Genomic DNA, 17,323 nt, shown 5'->3' with positions numbered 1-17,323 from the left:
CGGAATATATTTTCTATCCCATTTTCTAGTTTCAACGGAACATAAAAAATATTATCATTTTCTGATAAAGTGGCATTTTGAAAAACGTTTTTCAGAATTTTCTACAAAAGAAGGGAAGCCTTAACTGACCAACATGGAGGAAACCACAATTGGAAAAATCAATATACGACGGTAGATATAGAAAGCCTTTTTGGTTTTTCTTTTAATGGCGAGAGGCCATCTCTTAAGTCGGTAAACCAGTGATCGGGAGACTAGTTGTTACCTCTGCTAACGGGGACGTTGTAGAACTTTGTGGTTGAGTAACGGAGGAAGCATCCGCGTTCATGGCCCGCGCTTCTTCTCAGGTGCGCAGCTTCTCGCCATCGAAGTTGCACTCTCCAAACAGACTCTGCAACCGCCGGCATTAAGCGTGCTCCAACACTGTGCCAAAGCATATGCCCCAGCGACTCCTCGCTCCGTCCTCCCCAGCCACTGCGAAGCCCTTGCTCACCGCGCTTGCCAAGACATTCCTCAGCACCCGGTCCACCCTATCCGAGAACTCGGCCACTCTCTCTGCCGGGACCGTTGAATTAGAGCTACACTTGAGCATGTCGTGCGTTGGAACAACGGTCTCATTGTAGAAGTTGTCATAGTCGTAACGGAGGAAGCAGCCGTCGAGGTAGAGCCGGCCAACGTAGGGGAGGCAGCGGGGGATCCAGTTCCGGCTCTTGGCAAAGCAGAGGATGCAATTGGTATCGGTCAAGTCGCCGAGGCACTGAGCGAGGCCATACACTGGCGGCCGCGGTGAGGGGATAGAGCATTTGCCCCAGCGCCGGTCAACGATGCTATCGGAGATCACCCTCATGACGGTGATGAAGTTGAAGTCCACGGTCGCAGTAAAGTTCCCGCAGAGGAGGCCCGCTTCGACGATTCAAGGGTCGGAGGTGGCCAAAGAGAAGATGAGCGGGGAGAGCGCGAGCAGAGGAAGAGCGATTGATGGCCTCCCGCTTCGTTGGACTTCATGGGCTCTGCTTGAGAAATGCTCGGTTATCAATATTCCTTCTCAGTTCTTTTGAAGAGAGAAGAAGAAAATAAATGGGAAAGATTTGAGCAAGAGCACGATGGGAGCTCCGATTCGACCTGATGATCTCATAAAGCTTCACCCCTTGCTTTCTTTATGCTATCGTGGAGCTTTCTGGAAAGTGCCATGGTGATGCCAAGTCCCAGGAACTATTGCGATGACATGCTTGATGACATCTTGCTCTCCACCTGAGTAGCACCGACACGCGATATGGACATGCGACACGACACGACACGACATGTCATTTCTAAAAAATAGAGAATTCCGACATATTGGGACACGTTATATATTAAATGAATATTTTTATTTGTAATTAATTTGATTCAAATTCATAAATAAATAATTAAAAAGAGCCTACAATGAATTTACACTAATAATATTAATAAACCAATTCATTGAAAATTCGAAAAACATATTCATAGTTAATGTATCTCCATGTTTGGAAACATGTTTTTAACTTTAACAAAAGTTATTGATGAAATTAATGATTAATAATTAATTAGAATCAAAGTATTTAAATAAATCCATGATATTCTACAAATGACCAAAATTTATCATTATTCAAAATTCAGTACTTTTAATTTTCAAAATTATTTTTAATCTCATCTATTTATTTTTCCGTTTAAGAAAAAAGGCCCCACACCCCCACTCCCTCCCCCCCCCAAAAAATTTATTACACTTCTATTTCCCTCCCCACCACGACAATGACAGATAGGCTGTCACTTCTCCTCCCCCAAAACTAAAAGTGACACCATCAGATCCTTTTTTTTTTTTTTTAGTTTTCTTATCAAAACCCTAACCAGCCCTCCTTTTCCTCCTACTCCTCCTCGTCCTCGCCACTCGCCGCACGACCCCCTTCCCTCTCCTTTTCCTCTTGATCCTTCTCCTTCTCTTCTTTCTCTCGATCCTTTTCCTTCTCCTCTTCGCCGCACAACCCCCTTCCTCTCCTCTTCCTCTTGATCCTTCTCCTCCGTGTTTTATATGTCCTATGTTATTTGCTTTTGAGAAGCCCTACCTCTTCATAGAAGGTGAAAGAAGACCCTTAGTCTTCCTTTATAATTCTCCATTACTCCACCGTTTTATCATATGATGGTGGAAGAATTAGTACTTGTAACTCCAACATAATTAGAGGAGTTGTTCTTCACCTTTGATATATCCTCCCCTGACTTGTGCAACACAAGCAGCATTATCTTCATAAATCATAGTGGGAGAATTGGTAACCGATATTAAGCAACAAGAATTATGAATATGTGTTATAACGGATCTTAACCAAACACACTCTCTTCCAGCTTCATATAAAGCAATAATCTCAGAGTGGTTAGAAGATGTAGCTACTAGCGATTGCTTCGTAGAACACCAAGAAATAGCGGTGCCGTTATAACAAAATAAATACCCGGTTTGAGAGCGAGCCTTATGTGGATCGGATCTATATCCAGCATCAGCATATCCAACTAAACCAGAGTTAGTGGAATCCTTGGAATAATATAATCCCAAATCTATGGTTCCTCGGAGATAACGGAAAATATGTTTAACTCCATTCCAATGTCTCCGAGTTGGCTCAGAACTAAAACGTGCCAATAAATTTACCGCAAAAGCAATATATGGTCTCATACATTGTGCCAAGTACATCAAAGCCCCAATTGCATTGAGATATAGTACTTCAGACCAAGTATCTCTTCATCGAGATTCTCTAGGACGAAATGGGTCCTTTTGGGGATCCAGAGACCTTACAACCATAGGGGTGCTCAATGGGTGAGCTTTGTCCATGTTGAAACGTTTAGGCAATCTTTCAACATATGCTGATTGATGGACGATTATTCAATTTGCTTTATGCTCAAGCTCTAGACCAAGACAAAGTTTGGTTTTACCCAAATCTTTAACTTCAAACTCCTTTTCAAATATTCAGCGTTTCAGCTAACTCTTCTAGAGTTCCAATTAAATTTATATCGTCGACATAAACTGCTATAATAGCAAACCCAGTTTCTGATTTCTTAATAAACACGCATGGGCAGATAGGATCATTTTTGTACCTTTCCTTAATTAGGTACTCACTTAGGCGTTGATACCACATGCGACCGGATTGCTTTAACCCATACAAGGATCTTTGCAATTTTATTGAGAATAAATTGCGGGGAGTGCATGCTTCAGGCATTTTGAATCCCTCAGGAATTTTCATATAAATATCAGAGTCTAATGAGCCATATGGATATGCCGTCACAACGTCCATAAGACGCATTTCCAATCTTTCAAAGATTGCTAGGCTAATGAGAAAACGAAATGTAATCATATCCATCACGGTGAATATGTCTCATTATAATCAATCACGGTCTCTGGGAGAATCCTTGGGCAACGAGTCGGGCTTTATACCTGACAACCTCGTTTTTCTCATTTTGTTTTCGGATAAATACCCATTTATATCCAACGGGCTTTACATTATCGGGGATACGAGTTACAGGTCCAAAACCTCTCGTTTAGTTAGGGAAGCTAATTTAGCTTTAATTGCTTCCTCCCACTTATGCCAATCTTGCCTTTGACGACATTCAATAATAGATTGTGGTTCACAATCATCATCCATAATTTAATGAGCAACTGAGAATGCAAAAGCATCATCAATGATGATTTCATTTCGATCCCAAATTTCATTACGGTATGTAATGGAATTCTCGATATTCCGAGGGCTAGTGCACCTTTCATGGGTTTGCGCCTCTTCAGGGGCAATAAGCTATTTGGGAGCGAGCACAACGCTAGGCTCTTCTGGAGCGGATTCCTGATTCTTTCCCCTTCGTTTTCGAGGAGCAGTATCTTTTGATCCTATCGGTCTACCACGCTTCATGTGTGGGGGATTTTGATCCATTTTAGCCTGTTCTTCAGGAACAGCTATCCTAGCTGGAGCATTTGTAGCTAGAATATGAGACTTCGTTACCTTAGTAGCATCATTAAATGCGTCATGAAGTCTATTGGCCATAGCCTGTAAATGGATTATGCGTTGCACCTCGTTTTCACATTCAGGAGTCCTTGGGTCTAATTGAGATAAAATTTTCTCATTCCAGGAAAAAAAAAGCTTAACTGGTTTTTGTTTTGCGATCATGGAAGTTGTAGGTATCCCAATTGATGGAAACATAGTCTCATCGAAATGATAATTTGCAAATCTGACAGTAAAAAGATCACTGATAGTTGGTTCCAAGAACCTAATGATAGATGATGAATTAAACCAAACATAAATGCCCAAATAGCATTGAGAACCCATTTTCGTTCTTTTTGGCGGTGCTACGGCACTGCATCTTTGCACAACCAAAGGTGCGTAGATGTGAAATATCTGGTTCATAACCAAGAACCATTTGAATGGGAGATTGTAAAATACTAGCATTGGGGCGTAATCTTATTAGAGCTGCCGCATGCAAAACTGCATGACCCCATGCTGTATCGTTGAGATTCGTTCTCAATAATAAAGTGCGGGCAATGATTTGGATACATTTAATCAAGGATTCTGCCAATCCATTTTGAGTATGAACATATGCAACCGGGTGCTCAACCTCGATTCCGAGTGAAACACAATATGTATCAAAACTCTTTGATGTAAATTCACCAGCATTATCCATCCTTATGCTCTTAATTGGATAATTAGGGAATTGTGCCCGGAGCTTTATAATCTGCGCAAGTAAACGTGCAAATGCGACATTACGCGTAGATAATAGGCAAACATGGGACCATCTACAGGATGCGTCCACTAATACCATAAAATATCGAAATGGTCCACTTGGTGGTTGTATTGGTCCACAAATATCACCCTGAATTCTTTGCAAGAATAAATGAGATTCAAAATTAACCTTTGTTATAGAAGGTTTGATAATGAGCTTTCCTTGTGAGCAAGCCTCACAATTATAATCTTTGGACAACAATACCTTTATATCCTTTAAAGGGTGCCCTTTTATATTTTGAATTATCCTACGCATCATTGAAGCACCAGGATGACCAAGGCGATCATACCACAGTCCAAACTGATCATGGCTTACCAATCTCCAGGATATGGTAGCGTAGGTTTCAACAGCTTTAATCATGACACAATACAAACCCATAGAAGAAGCTTCTAGCTTCTCATGGATGGTCTACAAGCCCATCTTATAAGAGGAAATGCAAATATATTCCTTATCTTGCTCATAAATAGTCTCAATATGGTACCTATTACGGCGTACATCTTTGAAACTGAATAGATTCCTTTCTGATCTAATGCTTAGAAACGCATCCTCAATATGCAGGATGGTGTCATTTGGCAAAATAATTGTGGCATTCCCAAAACCATCAATAATCGGAACAGGTTTTGATATTGTATGGATTTGTACCTTACGCAATGTCATACTCGAAAAAGTGTCTACTACAAAATATAGTATGTGTTGTTGCACTATCAAGCAAACAAACATCTTCCTTTTTCTCGGTATTTTCCATTTGCATTTATATTGACAACTTCAGGTGTCAAGTATCATAAAAGTTGCATATTAGTTATATAGTCGAATAAAATTTCAAAGATAAATATTATATAAGGTTCATAAGTATTTCATAAAGAACAATAAAAAAAATACATTTAAAGCGAAACAACATAAATTTCAAAGTTCAAATTATTATCCACCAATCTGATTCATCAAAGTAATCAGAGGTCCTCAAAGAAATCAGAGACATCCAATGATGCATTTGCTACTTCAGGAGCAAGATGAGTCCCACTAACGGAGATATTGTTGGTCTCAACAATGGTTATGACAGTAGGATTGATTTCAATGGCATGAGATTCACCACGCTTGCCCGTATTCTTTAAAGATGCCTAGTATAGGTCAACAAAATATTTTGGCGTACGACAGGTACGTGACCAGTGCCCGGTCATGCCACAACGATGACAAATACTTTCATTAATCACCTTCTTTTGCTTCTTTTCTTTGCCATGATTCAGGCCAAAGTTTGATTTCCTAGGGCGGTTAAATTTCTTGCCATCCCTTCTAGGATTATGTTCTTGCTGCGCTTATAGCCTTTAAAATGGCCAGTATTTTTTTCAAAGTTAGCATGTGCTTCAGGCAATGCTTTTGAGCCAAAGCAGGTCTAAGATCATGATTTTGAGCAGCAATTCATTAGTTTGCTCGGCAGTAAGAAGCACAGAAATTAATTCAGAATATGTGGCAAATTGACGTTGCCGGTATTGCTGTTGCAATACAATATTCGAAGCATGAAAGGTGGAAAAAGTTTCCTCAAGCAATTCTGCATCAGTGAGTTTGATACTGCATAACTCTAGCTGAGAAACGATATCAAATAAAGCAGAATTATAGTCAGACACTGATTTAAAATCTTGCAGTCTGAGATTTTGCCAATCATATTGTGCTTGAGGGAGGATAACAGTTTTGGTATGATCATACCTATCCTTCAACCTCCTCCACAACATATGCGGGTCTCAAATGGATAAATATTGAGTCTGCAGGCTCTCATGCAAATGACGGCGAATAAAAATCAGCGCATTTGCTTTATCCTTTTCATTTGAGGTTCCATCCTCTGTAATTATATTAGCGAGACCTTGCCCTTGGAGGTGCATTTCCATGTCAAGGCGCCAGGATAGATAATTCTTTCCACTCACTTCCAGGATGTGGAATTTGGGCTTTTCAATATTTGCCATAATCCTTGCAAAAATAAATCCTTAAATTAATTAAAAGGATTTCCAAATATCTACCGCTACTTCAGGAGCATAAGGATACTTTTAGATTTGAATTTTGGCTTCGGGCCAAGAAAAATAAAAATGAAGAATTAATAGAAGAAGATGAAGTATAAGTTGATTAATAAAAATAATACCCACCTTGCAAAATTTACTTACTCAATCGGTAGATCTTCGGGCTTGCAAAAGTTACTTACTCAATCGGTAGATCCTCGTGCTGATAACGTGTTATAAAATATTGTGTGTCGAATATATAATAGAGAAGAGATTAAAGAAGAGAAAGCAAGTGAACACTAGAGATAGTAGCAAGATGAGAGAGCTTTATTTCTAGTATCTCACTATTGTGTTTCTGTGTGATTGTGTATTGTACATCAAAACTAAACTCCTATTTATAGGAGAACAATAATGTACTTATCATTAATATCAATGTATCGAATGATACATGTATAGGATAAGGAGACGAATGTTCATTGTATAGGAGATGTACTTAGAACATTTGATACAAATGTACCATAATAAGTACATTGGATAAGATGAATATAATGAATATTCATTCATGTATTCTATCCATTCATGTATTTCATAACATAAAAGTCTTTTTAGTGATTACAATTTTTGGAAGTTTAAAGAGATAAGTCTTAGAACTTAATTATACTTTTTAAAAATTTTAAGACTCAATTTGGATTTTCATGACAAATTTTAAGATTTCCTGTGTACTTATCCCTAATTTCAAGACAAGAAAAAAGAAGAAGAAAAGAGTGAGGATACCTAATCGTTCGTTTGGCAACTCATTCGAGTAGGCGGGATGCATAGCTCGGACACCTCATGGCCGCGTCCATGGGACTAGACAAGTCAAATGTACATGTATGAAAAATGTAGGGGGAATCTCATCTAAAACACTCGAGGCCAAATTTAATCATCTAAAGTCAAATTAAAGGTCGATGAATTTTGCATAATTATGAAAATGGGTTGGCCCCGACTTGATACAAAAGAGAACCTTCCAATGACGAACCTTATCTACCAAACTTAACCACAACCATGCAAATATGGGATTCATGATACCTATTAATGATCGGTTTTAGGTTTCATACATATTTCACCTGGAACCTACCCTGCATATTCTAGAACCTACTTATCCCAAGTTTCGAGGTCAATTCCAGGTTCCATCCATATTATTAATTGAATAATTGTAGTGAACCATCATCTCTAATTATCAACACGTATAACAATAATTCACTGGTCATAACTTATAATTAGACACATAAAGAATATGAAATATTAACAAAGTAAAAGCCTCAGTTATAAAATAGAAGCTTAGACTAGTGATTCCATAATACACACTCATCAATGAACGGCTTGGAATACAACAAATTCGCGTGAAGATATAAACCAAGAAAAATATAAAATCTTGTTCCAGGTTCTAGGTTCTCTATACATCCAAATAGGTTCCTTGATTTTTTAGATTTGGAATTGGACAAGTTCCCACCGGTCCAGTTTTTCAATTCCAAAACCATGCTAACCCTTAACGGTACCTTCCCTGTATTTAATGTGATAGAATAATTGCTAAAAAAGAAAGAGCATAATAATTTTCAGGCTACCGTGATAATGGCTTATTCTGCATTATAAATTCTTAAATAAATAGACTTCACAATAATTTATAATAATTTATTATTTGATTTTTTATGATCATCATTATTATCAAAGCAGATTAAATATTATCACCTAATTATATATATAAAAAAAAAAAAATAGCGACACAGACATCAACATCCGTCACCCTCGTCATTTCAGTCGTTGCTGATCTCTCTTTCGTCTGGACCGCCCTCAGCCCAAAATATACTCCGAGTCCAAAGGTCCCGGAACCCCATCATTCTCGCCGTGTCAAACACTGCATCCCACCCTCTCGACCGCCCTCAACTCGAAATATCCTAGTACTCGAAAGGTCTCGGAGCCCATCATTCTCGCCCGGAACCCCATCATTCTCGCCTTGTCAAACACTGCGTTCCTCCCTCTCACTATAGAGAGAGAGAGAGAGAGAGAGAGAGGGGGGGCGGAGGTGGAGAGAGAAACATGTCATCACTGTGGCACTTTCCAAAACTCTAGTGTAGCATAAAGAAAGCAAAGGGTGATGTGAGAAACAAGACCCGAAAGTCAAGCCCCAGTTACTTAGTCGCTTCGATTCCGCGTCGTGTAGCTGGGTTGAAGTATATGAGATCATCAGGTTGAAACGGATCTCCCCTCACGCTCTTGCTTAATCTCTCCCTTTTCTTCTTCTTCTTCTTCTCTCTTTGAAGAGAGCAGAGTGAGAAGGAAAATTTGATAACCAAGCATTTCTCAAGCAGAGCCCATGAAGTCGAGCAGAGCGGAACCATCAGTCGCCCTTCCTCTGCTGGCGCTCTCCTCGTTCTTATTCTCTCTTGCCGTCTCCGATTCTCGAATCGCCCAAGCCACCGCCAGCAGTGTACGGCCTCGCCCAGTGCCACGGAGACTTGATTGAGGCCGAGTGCTTCCTCTGCTTTGCCGAGAGCCGGCTCTGGAAGCTCCCCTGCTTCCCCAACTTCGGCCGGCTCTACATGGACGGCTGCTTCCTCCGTTACGATGTTTATGACTTCTACAACGAGACCGTTGATCCGACGCACGACATGCTCAAGTGTAGCTCCAATTTGACAGTCCGGCGGAGAGAGTAGCCGAGCTCTCTGATAGGGTGGACCGGGTCCTGAGGAATGTCTCGGCAAGCGCACTGCGAAACAAGGGCTTTGCGGTGGCTGGGGAGGACGGAGTTGGAGGAGTCGCCGGGGTATATGCTTTGGCACAGTGTTGGAGCACGCTTGATGCCGGCGGTTGCAGAGTCTGTTTGGAGAATGCAACTTCGATGGCGAGAAGCTGTGCACCTGGAGAAGAAGCGCGGGCCATGAATGCGGGATGCTTCCTCCGTTACTCGACCACAAAGTTCTACAACGTCCCCGTTAGCGGAGGTAACAACTAGTCTCTTGGTCTGTAGTTTGCCGACTTAAAAGATGGCTTCATCCCCATTAAAGAAGAACCGAGGCTCTTCTTTGTCTAATATCAGATTTTGATTTTTCCAATTGCGGTTTCCTCGGTTTGGTCGCTTAAGGCACTTCTTTTAATGATTTTTTTTTAAAAAAATTTTCCTTTTCATTTTTTAAAATATCAAAAAAAAATTTATGACATTTGTTTTCTTTTCTTTTCTTTTACCATCAATTGCCGGCCGCACTGACAATCAATGATTGACCTCAAGCAAGGTCGAGCTTGAGGCTCGAGCCTTGTCAAAGGTCAACAAGACCTCGGCATTGCTAGAACAGCAAGCTCCTCCATTGCCTGTGGTCAATTCCTAGCCATCTCCGTGGTTGCAATTGAGATAGAAGTAAAAAAAAAAAAGGAAAGGAAAAAATTAATAATTTATTTTTTTAACTAATTTAAATTTTGAATTTTTATAAACAAAAAAAATGAAATTTCAATTTAAAAAATATATTCTCATAGGATCAAAGTTTCCTTGATTTAGGACCTAAGCCTCAATGCTAGAGACTAGAGCTTGAGTGTCAAGGCCCAAGCTCGGACTTTATGGATGCTAGCTCAAGTGTTAAGGCATAAGGCACAAGCACTAGGGGTTCGAGCCCAGCTTCGATGGACCAAAGCATAGGCATTGAGAGCCAGGCCTCAATTGACCCGGGTCTAGTCTCGATGGACTCGTGCCCAAGAGACCTGATCCCAGCCTCAATGGATCCAGGCCCAACCTTGATAGACCTAGCCTCAGCGTTAGAGACTCAGGAACTAGCATTGGGGTTCCCGTGTTCCAACGTAGAGCTTTGGATCTAGGCGCCAATACCTAATGATATTTTAGAAAATGTTTTCCAACTTTTTCAAAGAGAAAATCATTTTCTAGAATATAAGCATAGTTTTTCATTGACAATAAAAATATTTTCCGTTGACTCATCTTCCTAAGCTAACTGAACACTGGAAATGAGGAAAATGTTTTCTAGGAATATATTATGACATAACTTAAGAGTGCCTTTGTTTGACAAAAAGTGTTTTCTCAAAATTAGTTTATGAGCCTTCACCCGTTTAGTTAGCCAAAAATGATAAATCAATCGAAAACACTTTCTAATCAAGGAAAATATTCATGCCTAAAATTAGAAAAGTGAATTTCTAAATTGTTGACACCTAAATTTTGGCGACCCATTTAGTCATTTATCGCCTTAAAAATTAGGGATTAATTTTATCCCTCAAAAAATATTAATTGCATAGCATATAGATTTAGGTGCATTTGTTTTTAATTTGCATTTTTTTTTTTACATTTATTTACTGGACCGATGGCGGATGGGTCGAATTAGTGGTTTTGGTTTTAAATTAGCTTTAACCCAAGCCCGTCGTTATGTTCAATTAATTATTTTGTGAAAAATTAAGATTTGATGCGATTTTAAAAGAAATTAAAAAAAATCGCATTGTAATTTTTTATCAATAGATGATGAAATAATAATATTTTTGAAATTTTTTGGAATTTAAGAAAATCATTTGATCTTATCTTTAAAAATCAGTATAAAATATTTAGGAGATAAGGAGAATAAAAAGATTTTTGTGATCAAGAGGTTATAGAAATTTTCGAAATATCCCACGAAGATCACATTCTTTTTGCTTATAAAAGGGCCGGATTAGGGGGTTTTCTCGGGGATGGCCAGAAGAAAGAAAAAATAGTGAGCACGAGGAAAGAGAGAGGTCCTTCGATTTTTAGGGTATGTAGGAGGGGAGGTCTTAACTTTTTCCTTCTGCAAGTTTGGTGCTGCAGAAAGTACGAAGGTAGCAGGGAGAGACCGGTGAGTGAGACGTGTGCTGCAGAGAGGAGAGAGAACAGAAAGAAAAAAAAAAGAAAAGAAAGCAGAGAGCCGCTGTGCATCTTCCTCGCGGACTCCTTTCGTCAGCCGCACACCGTTCTGCCCGCGACCGCTGCGCCGCCTCTGCCAGCCCAGCGCTCGACGACGTCTCCACCTGCTACTGCTGCCTCGCCGACACTTCTGCTCGCCCATCTCGACGCGTCTCCGGTCAACCCACAGGAGCCCGCACCACGACCCGACGCCCCTGCTCGTCGGACGCCATATCGTCGAGCCGCCGCACAACTCCGCCTCGAGTCCGACTCCTCAGCCCGTCCGCCTTGCTAGCGCCCATCTGCCGTCGCCGCGCATCCGAGCCATCACCCGCCATCTCCGAGCACCACCGCGACGTGCAGCTCCCTCTGCCGGACCTCGCCGCAGCAACACCTCCGCGATCACCACCTGCGAGCGCCAGCCCTGTCACCGAGCCATCGCACGCCTCCTTGGTTCCTGGCGCTCGACAGCAAGCCTCGCTCCACTACCTGTAGCAGCTCGCGCCTCCGCCCGTTGATCCCCTTCGCCGGAGCTCCTTGCCGGCGTCTTTCCCCACCGAAGCTCTGCTGAGACCAGACCCGAGGCAGATCTGCCCAACGCCGCCCCTACTCAGCCCGCGCTAACCCGCGACGACCAGGTGCCCCTGCAGCTGCTACCGCCTCGCCTTGGCCGCTCGCCAGCCCTTCGTCCATGACGCCCAGTAGCCACGCTCCACGTCCTCGCGTCGCTTGCAGCCGCCCTTGTCGGAGCCCCTCGCCGGACTGACCGACCCTCTCCCCTTGGAGATCCACGGCTGTGTGCGGAAAGGAAGAAAAAAAAAGAAAAGACAAAAAAATCAGATTAGGTAGTTTTTTATTATTATATCTTTATTATTTTTATATAGTTTATAGTTTGTTTTTATTTTTTTATTTTATTTGTGTGATTATTCATTGATACAATGATTGAGATTCCAACATGAAATAGTCATTCAAATTAGGGATTGTCAGTCCGATTTTCGCGCCAAATCCGACTCGCAATCCTTACAAAATCGACAATCCAATCTCAAGCCCGAGATTCGATTCGCGATTTAATTTAAAATTGGTCAACCCGATCTCATGCGCGAGATATGGTTCGTCAATTTTGGATATCAATCTTATCTTGTTTGATTTGCTGTGGTCAAGTTGGTTGAGTCAATCTTATTTTCGTAAAAGAAAAATCCAAAAAATATTTGAGTTAGGATTAGATTTGCTTTAGAATATTTCCTGATTTATGGTTAAAATTGCAATCTTATTTCGAATTTTAAATAAGAAAACCCAAAAAAATGTTGAATTAGGATTAGGTTTTTATCTTTTATATTTAGAATAAGAACTTTATTTTGAATCATGGAAAAGAAAACCAAAAGAAAAAGCACATTCATTTAAGATGTTAGTTTTATCATTATTTGAATTGCATGTGAAAATTTTAATTTCGAAATTGATAAAAAAAAAAAAAAAAAACAAAAAAATCATCATGCATATCTCATGTTGAATTAAGGCATTCTTTGCACGTCATTGCATGTTAGGATTGCATGTTTATCAATTATAGGTAGATAATCTCTCCTAGATAAATTGCATGTTTTGTTAGGAAAATAAAAATGTCAATGTCATATAGAATTAGGTTCATGAAATGCACGTCATTTATGGATTATTGTTAGGTTAATTTAATTAGAAATTGCCCATCATTAGATTAGGTCATTTGATAAATGTCGCGTGACATATAGCTCGCATATTAAATTGTATGTCGCATGTCATTTTAGTTGAAATAATTTTGTACGTCATTGCATTGCATTGCACGTCATTAGAATTAAGTCATTTTGGTTGATTTAGATTGCATATTTAACAATTGCATGTTCATTTCAATTTTAGGACATGTTATCATGCCATATCATTTCATATTAGATTAAAAGCATTGCATTGCATATGGACTATATTTTCGTTGAAAAAGAGAAAACAAAAATTGAGTAATTGCTTGTTAATTAGAAACCATATCTAGGGTTGTTGATGTGGATTTTAATTTAACACTGCGGATGCTTTCGTTGCTTTGAGGTAAGTCCTGCATTATTTAATTACTTTCTTGGGTGTTAAATTGGTGGTTTGCGCACCCGCATGATCACCTCACATGTTAGGGAAATAGATTTAAAATCAATCCAAATTGCTTGCCAAACATTTTTCAAAATAAAAGAAAGGTGCCGAAAGGGCGTTAGAGAAATCTAACGTAACCAAGTCCGTCTTTAGTCTCTTTCGTAGGAGTAAAGTAAATCTCCCGTTACTTTACTTGGGTTTCTAATCGACCCACCAAAAATAGATTAGTGGCGACTCTAATTGAAAATCAATTGCATGTTAAGAACTTGAACCTAAGTCGCGAATTGGTATGGGCTTGGGAGAGCTCGAGTTAAGTCTAGGTTTAACAATCCATTAGCCAAATCCTAGGTGATTCACCCCGAAAAATTGGTCGCGACATAAATCTAAGAAGTTGAAAACACTTTCAAAAATTGCTCTTATGGAATTTTAAAAATATTTTACTTTATAAAATTGACTTTTTAATATTTTTCTTTTTCTTTTCTTTTTCTTTTCTTTCTTCCTCCTCCGTTGGTCGCTGGTGCAAGCCAACCTCGGGCAACTTCAAGCCTCGCCAACCTTGCCACAACAAACCCCAAGATCTAGTGAGCTCAACCTTGCCCAAGGCTAGTTAGGTTGGCCCTCACCGGGCCTTGATGACGTGCTAATGTCCTGTCAAGGCCTGGTGACTGGTGGAGAAGGAAGAAGGAAAGAGAAAGAAGATAAAATACAAATTATTTAAAAATGGCTTTTTTGGCATGAGATTGAAATCATTTCTAAACGAGATTTAAACACCAAGAAACATTTTTAGTCACATACCACCAAACAAAGGAAAATTGATCATTTTCTTGAAAAATGATTTTCCAAAAAACATTTTCCCTTTTATGAAATTATCCCTCAAACGAACACACCCTAAATTTAATTTAATTGATCTTATGCTTCGATGCTTGCCGGACTTTTGGAATTATTAATGAACTCACACATCTCAACCTGATGTTGTCTTATCATTCCGCAGGGTCATCTAGGGTTCGCATCACCATAGCAATAACTTCATCGGCTGCTGCAACGACTTCGCTTGTTCTCATCGGTGCATACATTGGATACAAAAAGTACTCCAAGAAGAAACAAGGTAAACAATTCGGTTCAAATGCGTAAAATGATCTCTTAGTAATTCTTGATCACAAGCTTGATGACACGACTTTCGCATTCATCCTTATTCAGTGCAAAATAACCTCATGCAATTATGAGCAAGCAAGAGCAAGTTTAGCTTATATTTCAAGTACAAGACACTGGAGAAGGCCACCAACTTCTTTGATGACTTGAGGAAGTTGGGCCAAGGGGGTGGCGGTTCCGTGTACAAGGGGCTTTTACCCGACGGGAAGGTCGTCGCGGTTAAGCGGTTGGTATTCAACACATGCCAATGGGCGGATGACTTCTTCAATGAGGTGAACCTGATCAGTGGGATCCGACACAAGAACCTCATGAGGCTTTTGGGATGCAGCATTGAAGGCCCAGAGAGCCTCCTCATCTATGAATATCTTCCTAAAAGAAGTCTTGATCTAATTCTTTTTGGTCAGTAGCTAGTTGTTGCATAACTGCATAACACACTTACACAATCATCGTTTGATGCCAAGAAGAGATCCACCCTTCACGACGAGCATCGGTTTAGTTTGCATTCTTAGTAATTGGCTTCTTGTATTGCAAGCAATGCTTCCATCTTATGATTTTTGAGTTAGAGGTTTCAAATATATGCTCCATTAGTGCCTTGCCTTCTTCGGTTATGTTTGTCCCACTCCGGTCTACTTGTCTTTCTAAATAAGTGAATAGAATCTATTGTTGCAGTCAACGATGCGACCCCTGTCCTAACTTGGGAGGAGAGGCTACACATCATCATAGGAATAGTTGAGGGCCTCGCATATCTTCATGGAGGTTGTGGAGTGAAAATCATCCATCGGGACATAAAAACCAGCAACATCCTCCTCGATGAAAATCTCACAACGAAAATCTCAGATTTCGGGCTTGCCCGATGCATTGCTCTGGATATGTCTCATCTTAGCACAGGAATTGCTGGCACACTGTAAGAATGCCTTTTCATTACCAGCCTGCTTGAAACCATAGTCAACACTATCTATGTCCTTAATTTGACAAGTTTGGCCCCTCAAAGGGGCTTCACGTATCACCCTTTCCTTGTACTTCAAATCTTCTTTGAGCTAAGTATGGTTTATATCTAAAAGACGATTGATTATGCAGCGGTTACATGGCACCTAAATATTTAATGAGGGGACAGCTAACGGAGAAAGCCGATGTTTATGCTTTTGGGGTGCTGGTTCTTGAAATCTTGAGTGGTAGGAAGAATAGTGTATACATACGGGGGTTGAGCTCGGTATTACAATTGGTAAGGTTGCTTGTCCCTATGATCATGAGAACTTAGACTGACATTTACTTTCTTGGCCACACTCCGCTAGGATTATCTAATTTTTCTTTTGATTTTCCCAACAAACTCTATTGTTGGTTTCTACGTTAGTGCTAGTAGATTTATCTTCTGATATAAGGGAGCCTTGGAAATTCATGATTGCTTTCCAGGTATGGAAGCATTACAAGTCAAATAATTTAGCCGTGTGCATTGATCCGGCCTTACAAGGTAAATTCCCCATCCTGGAGGCGTTGAATGTGCTCCAAATCAGCCTTTTGTGCACTCAAGCCTACATGGAATTGCGACCGCCCATGTCTGGAGTCGTCAAGATGCTCCACGACAAAAACTATGTAGTCCCCCAACCGAGCCAACCCCCGTTCGTCAACGCTAGCATGCTGTTCGACAAATCCAGCAGCAGAAGCTCTACATGAACACATGGCTATTGAACCAGCTCATGGCATTCGAGGTCTCTTCTAGCTTGACAAGAAGCCCTATTCCAGCTTTGCTGCGTTGACCCTTTAGGATTGGGACCTTTGTTGTTCTTCTTCAATGAATACAAACACTTTGTAAACAACTAGGACTGCAGATTTTAGTGACATTAGGGCATGAGTCGAATTATCCTTACTTGGCTAGCAACATGTTCAGATGACGATGAGTCCAATCTTAAATTTATAAATCACGATATCCCATGAATATATGAATCTAAGTGAGATGCGATTGCTCTGTTCTTTTGTAGTTGTACGTCTTGATTGGAGGAGAATCATATCATGTTGGGATGTTTCGATTTGAGAGTTAGTCATAGGTTATGTAATAAAAGAAAAGAAAAATAAATAAAGAAACAAATGTCGTTCTGTTTTTTTTCCTTTATTTTATGTCATTTTTTCTTCTCTTTTTTGGTTGAAATAATTTTACGTTGCTTTAAAATCCGCAACTGTCTCGCTTACCCTTGTTGGAGAAAACTTATTGATGTTTTGAAGTAGACAAAACTCATCCAAAGTCTATTATGAAGAATTCCAGACTTCTGTGTCAAAGTCTGAAGACCCCTAGACTTTGTGTCAAAGTTTGCTTACTTTGACAAATTCCAAACTAAACACAAGTGAAGAATAAATATTTATCTAGATAAGGGATTATCTATCTTTCTTCAAGGGTTCGGTACGTAGAAGTTATATATGGCCTTATGGATGGAAATCACACATGCAAGATTGATTA

At 40.1% G+C, this 17,323-nt stretch overlaps 2 protein-coding genes across 2 annotated transcripts; both read left to right on the top strand.

Annotated features, from left to right (window-relative positions):
- Positions 1 to 9,194: 9,194 nt before the first annotated feature.
- Positions 9,195 to 15,064, top strand: LOC120290255 (cysteine-rich receptor-like protein kinase 3). The gene is made up of 3 exons (XM_039306088.1): positions 9,195 to 9,721; positions 14,717 to 14,830; positions 14,923 to 15,064. Exons 1-3 carry the CDS (start codon positions 9,619 to 9,621, stop codon positions 14,946 to 14,948), a joined length of 243 nt encoding a protein of 80 aa, XP_039162022.1. The 5' UTR covers positions 9,195 to 9,618; the 3' UTR covers positions 14,949 to 15,064.
- Positions 14,952 to 16,842, top strand: LOC104434264 (cysteine-rich receptor-like protein kinase 1; the record flags this gene model as incomplete). Its single annotated transcript, XM_039306030.1, has 3 exons — positions 14,952 to 15,273; positions 15,544 to 15,778; positions 15,952 to 16,842. Coding segments are annotated over 3 exons (738 nt in total), but the record flags the coding sequence as incomplete, so codon positions are not given.
- Positions 16,843 to 17,323: the final 481 nt, after the last annotated feature.

This window comes from Eucalyptus grandis, chromosome 2 (genome assembly GCF_016545825.1).
Source record: "Eucalyptus grandis isolate ANBG69807.140 chromosome 2, ASM1654582v1, whole genome shotgun sequence".
NCBI lineage: Eukaryota > Viridiplantae > Streptophyta > Magnoliopsida > Myrtales > Myrtaceae > Eucalyptus > Eucalyptus grandis.
Note: the sequence above shows the minus strand (reverse complement) of the source record. Positions and strands in the feature narration are given on the sequence as shown.

Bases quoted from the DNA above. Each gene is read 5' to 3' on its own strand.
- LOC120290255 (XM_039306088.1), top strand. From the start codon at position 9,619: ATGGCGAGAAGCTGTGCACCTGGAGAAGAAGCGCGGGCCATGAATGCG. The intron at 9,722-14,716 runs GTAACAACTAGT...ATCATTCCGCAG, and splicing joins CAACGTCCCCGTTAGCGGAG to GGTCATCTAGGGTTCGCATC. The intron at 14,831-14,922 runs GTAAACAATTCG...ATCCTTATTCAG, and splicing joins GTACTCCAAGAAGAAACAAG to TGCAAAATAACCTCATGCAA.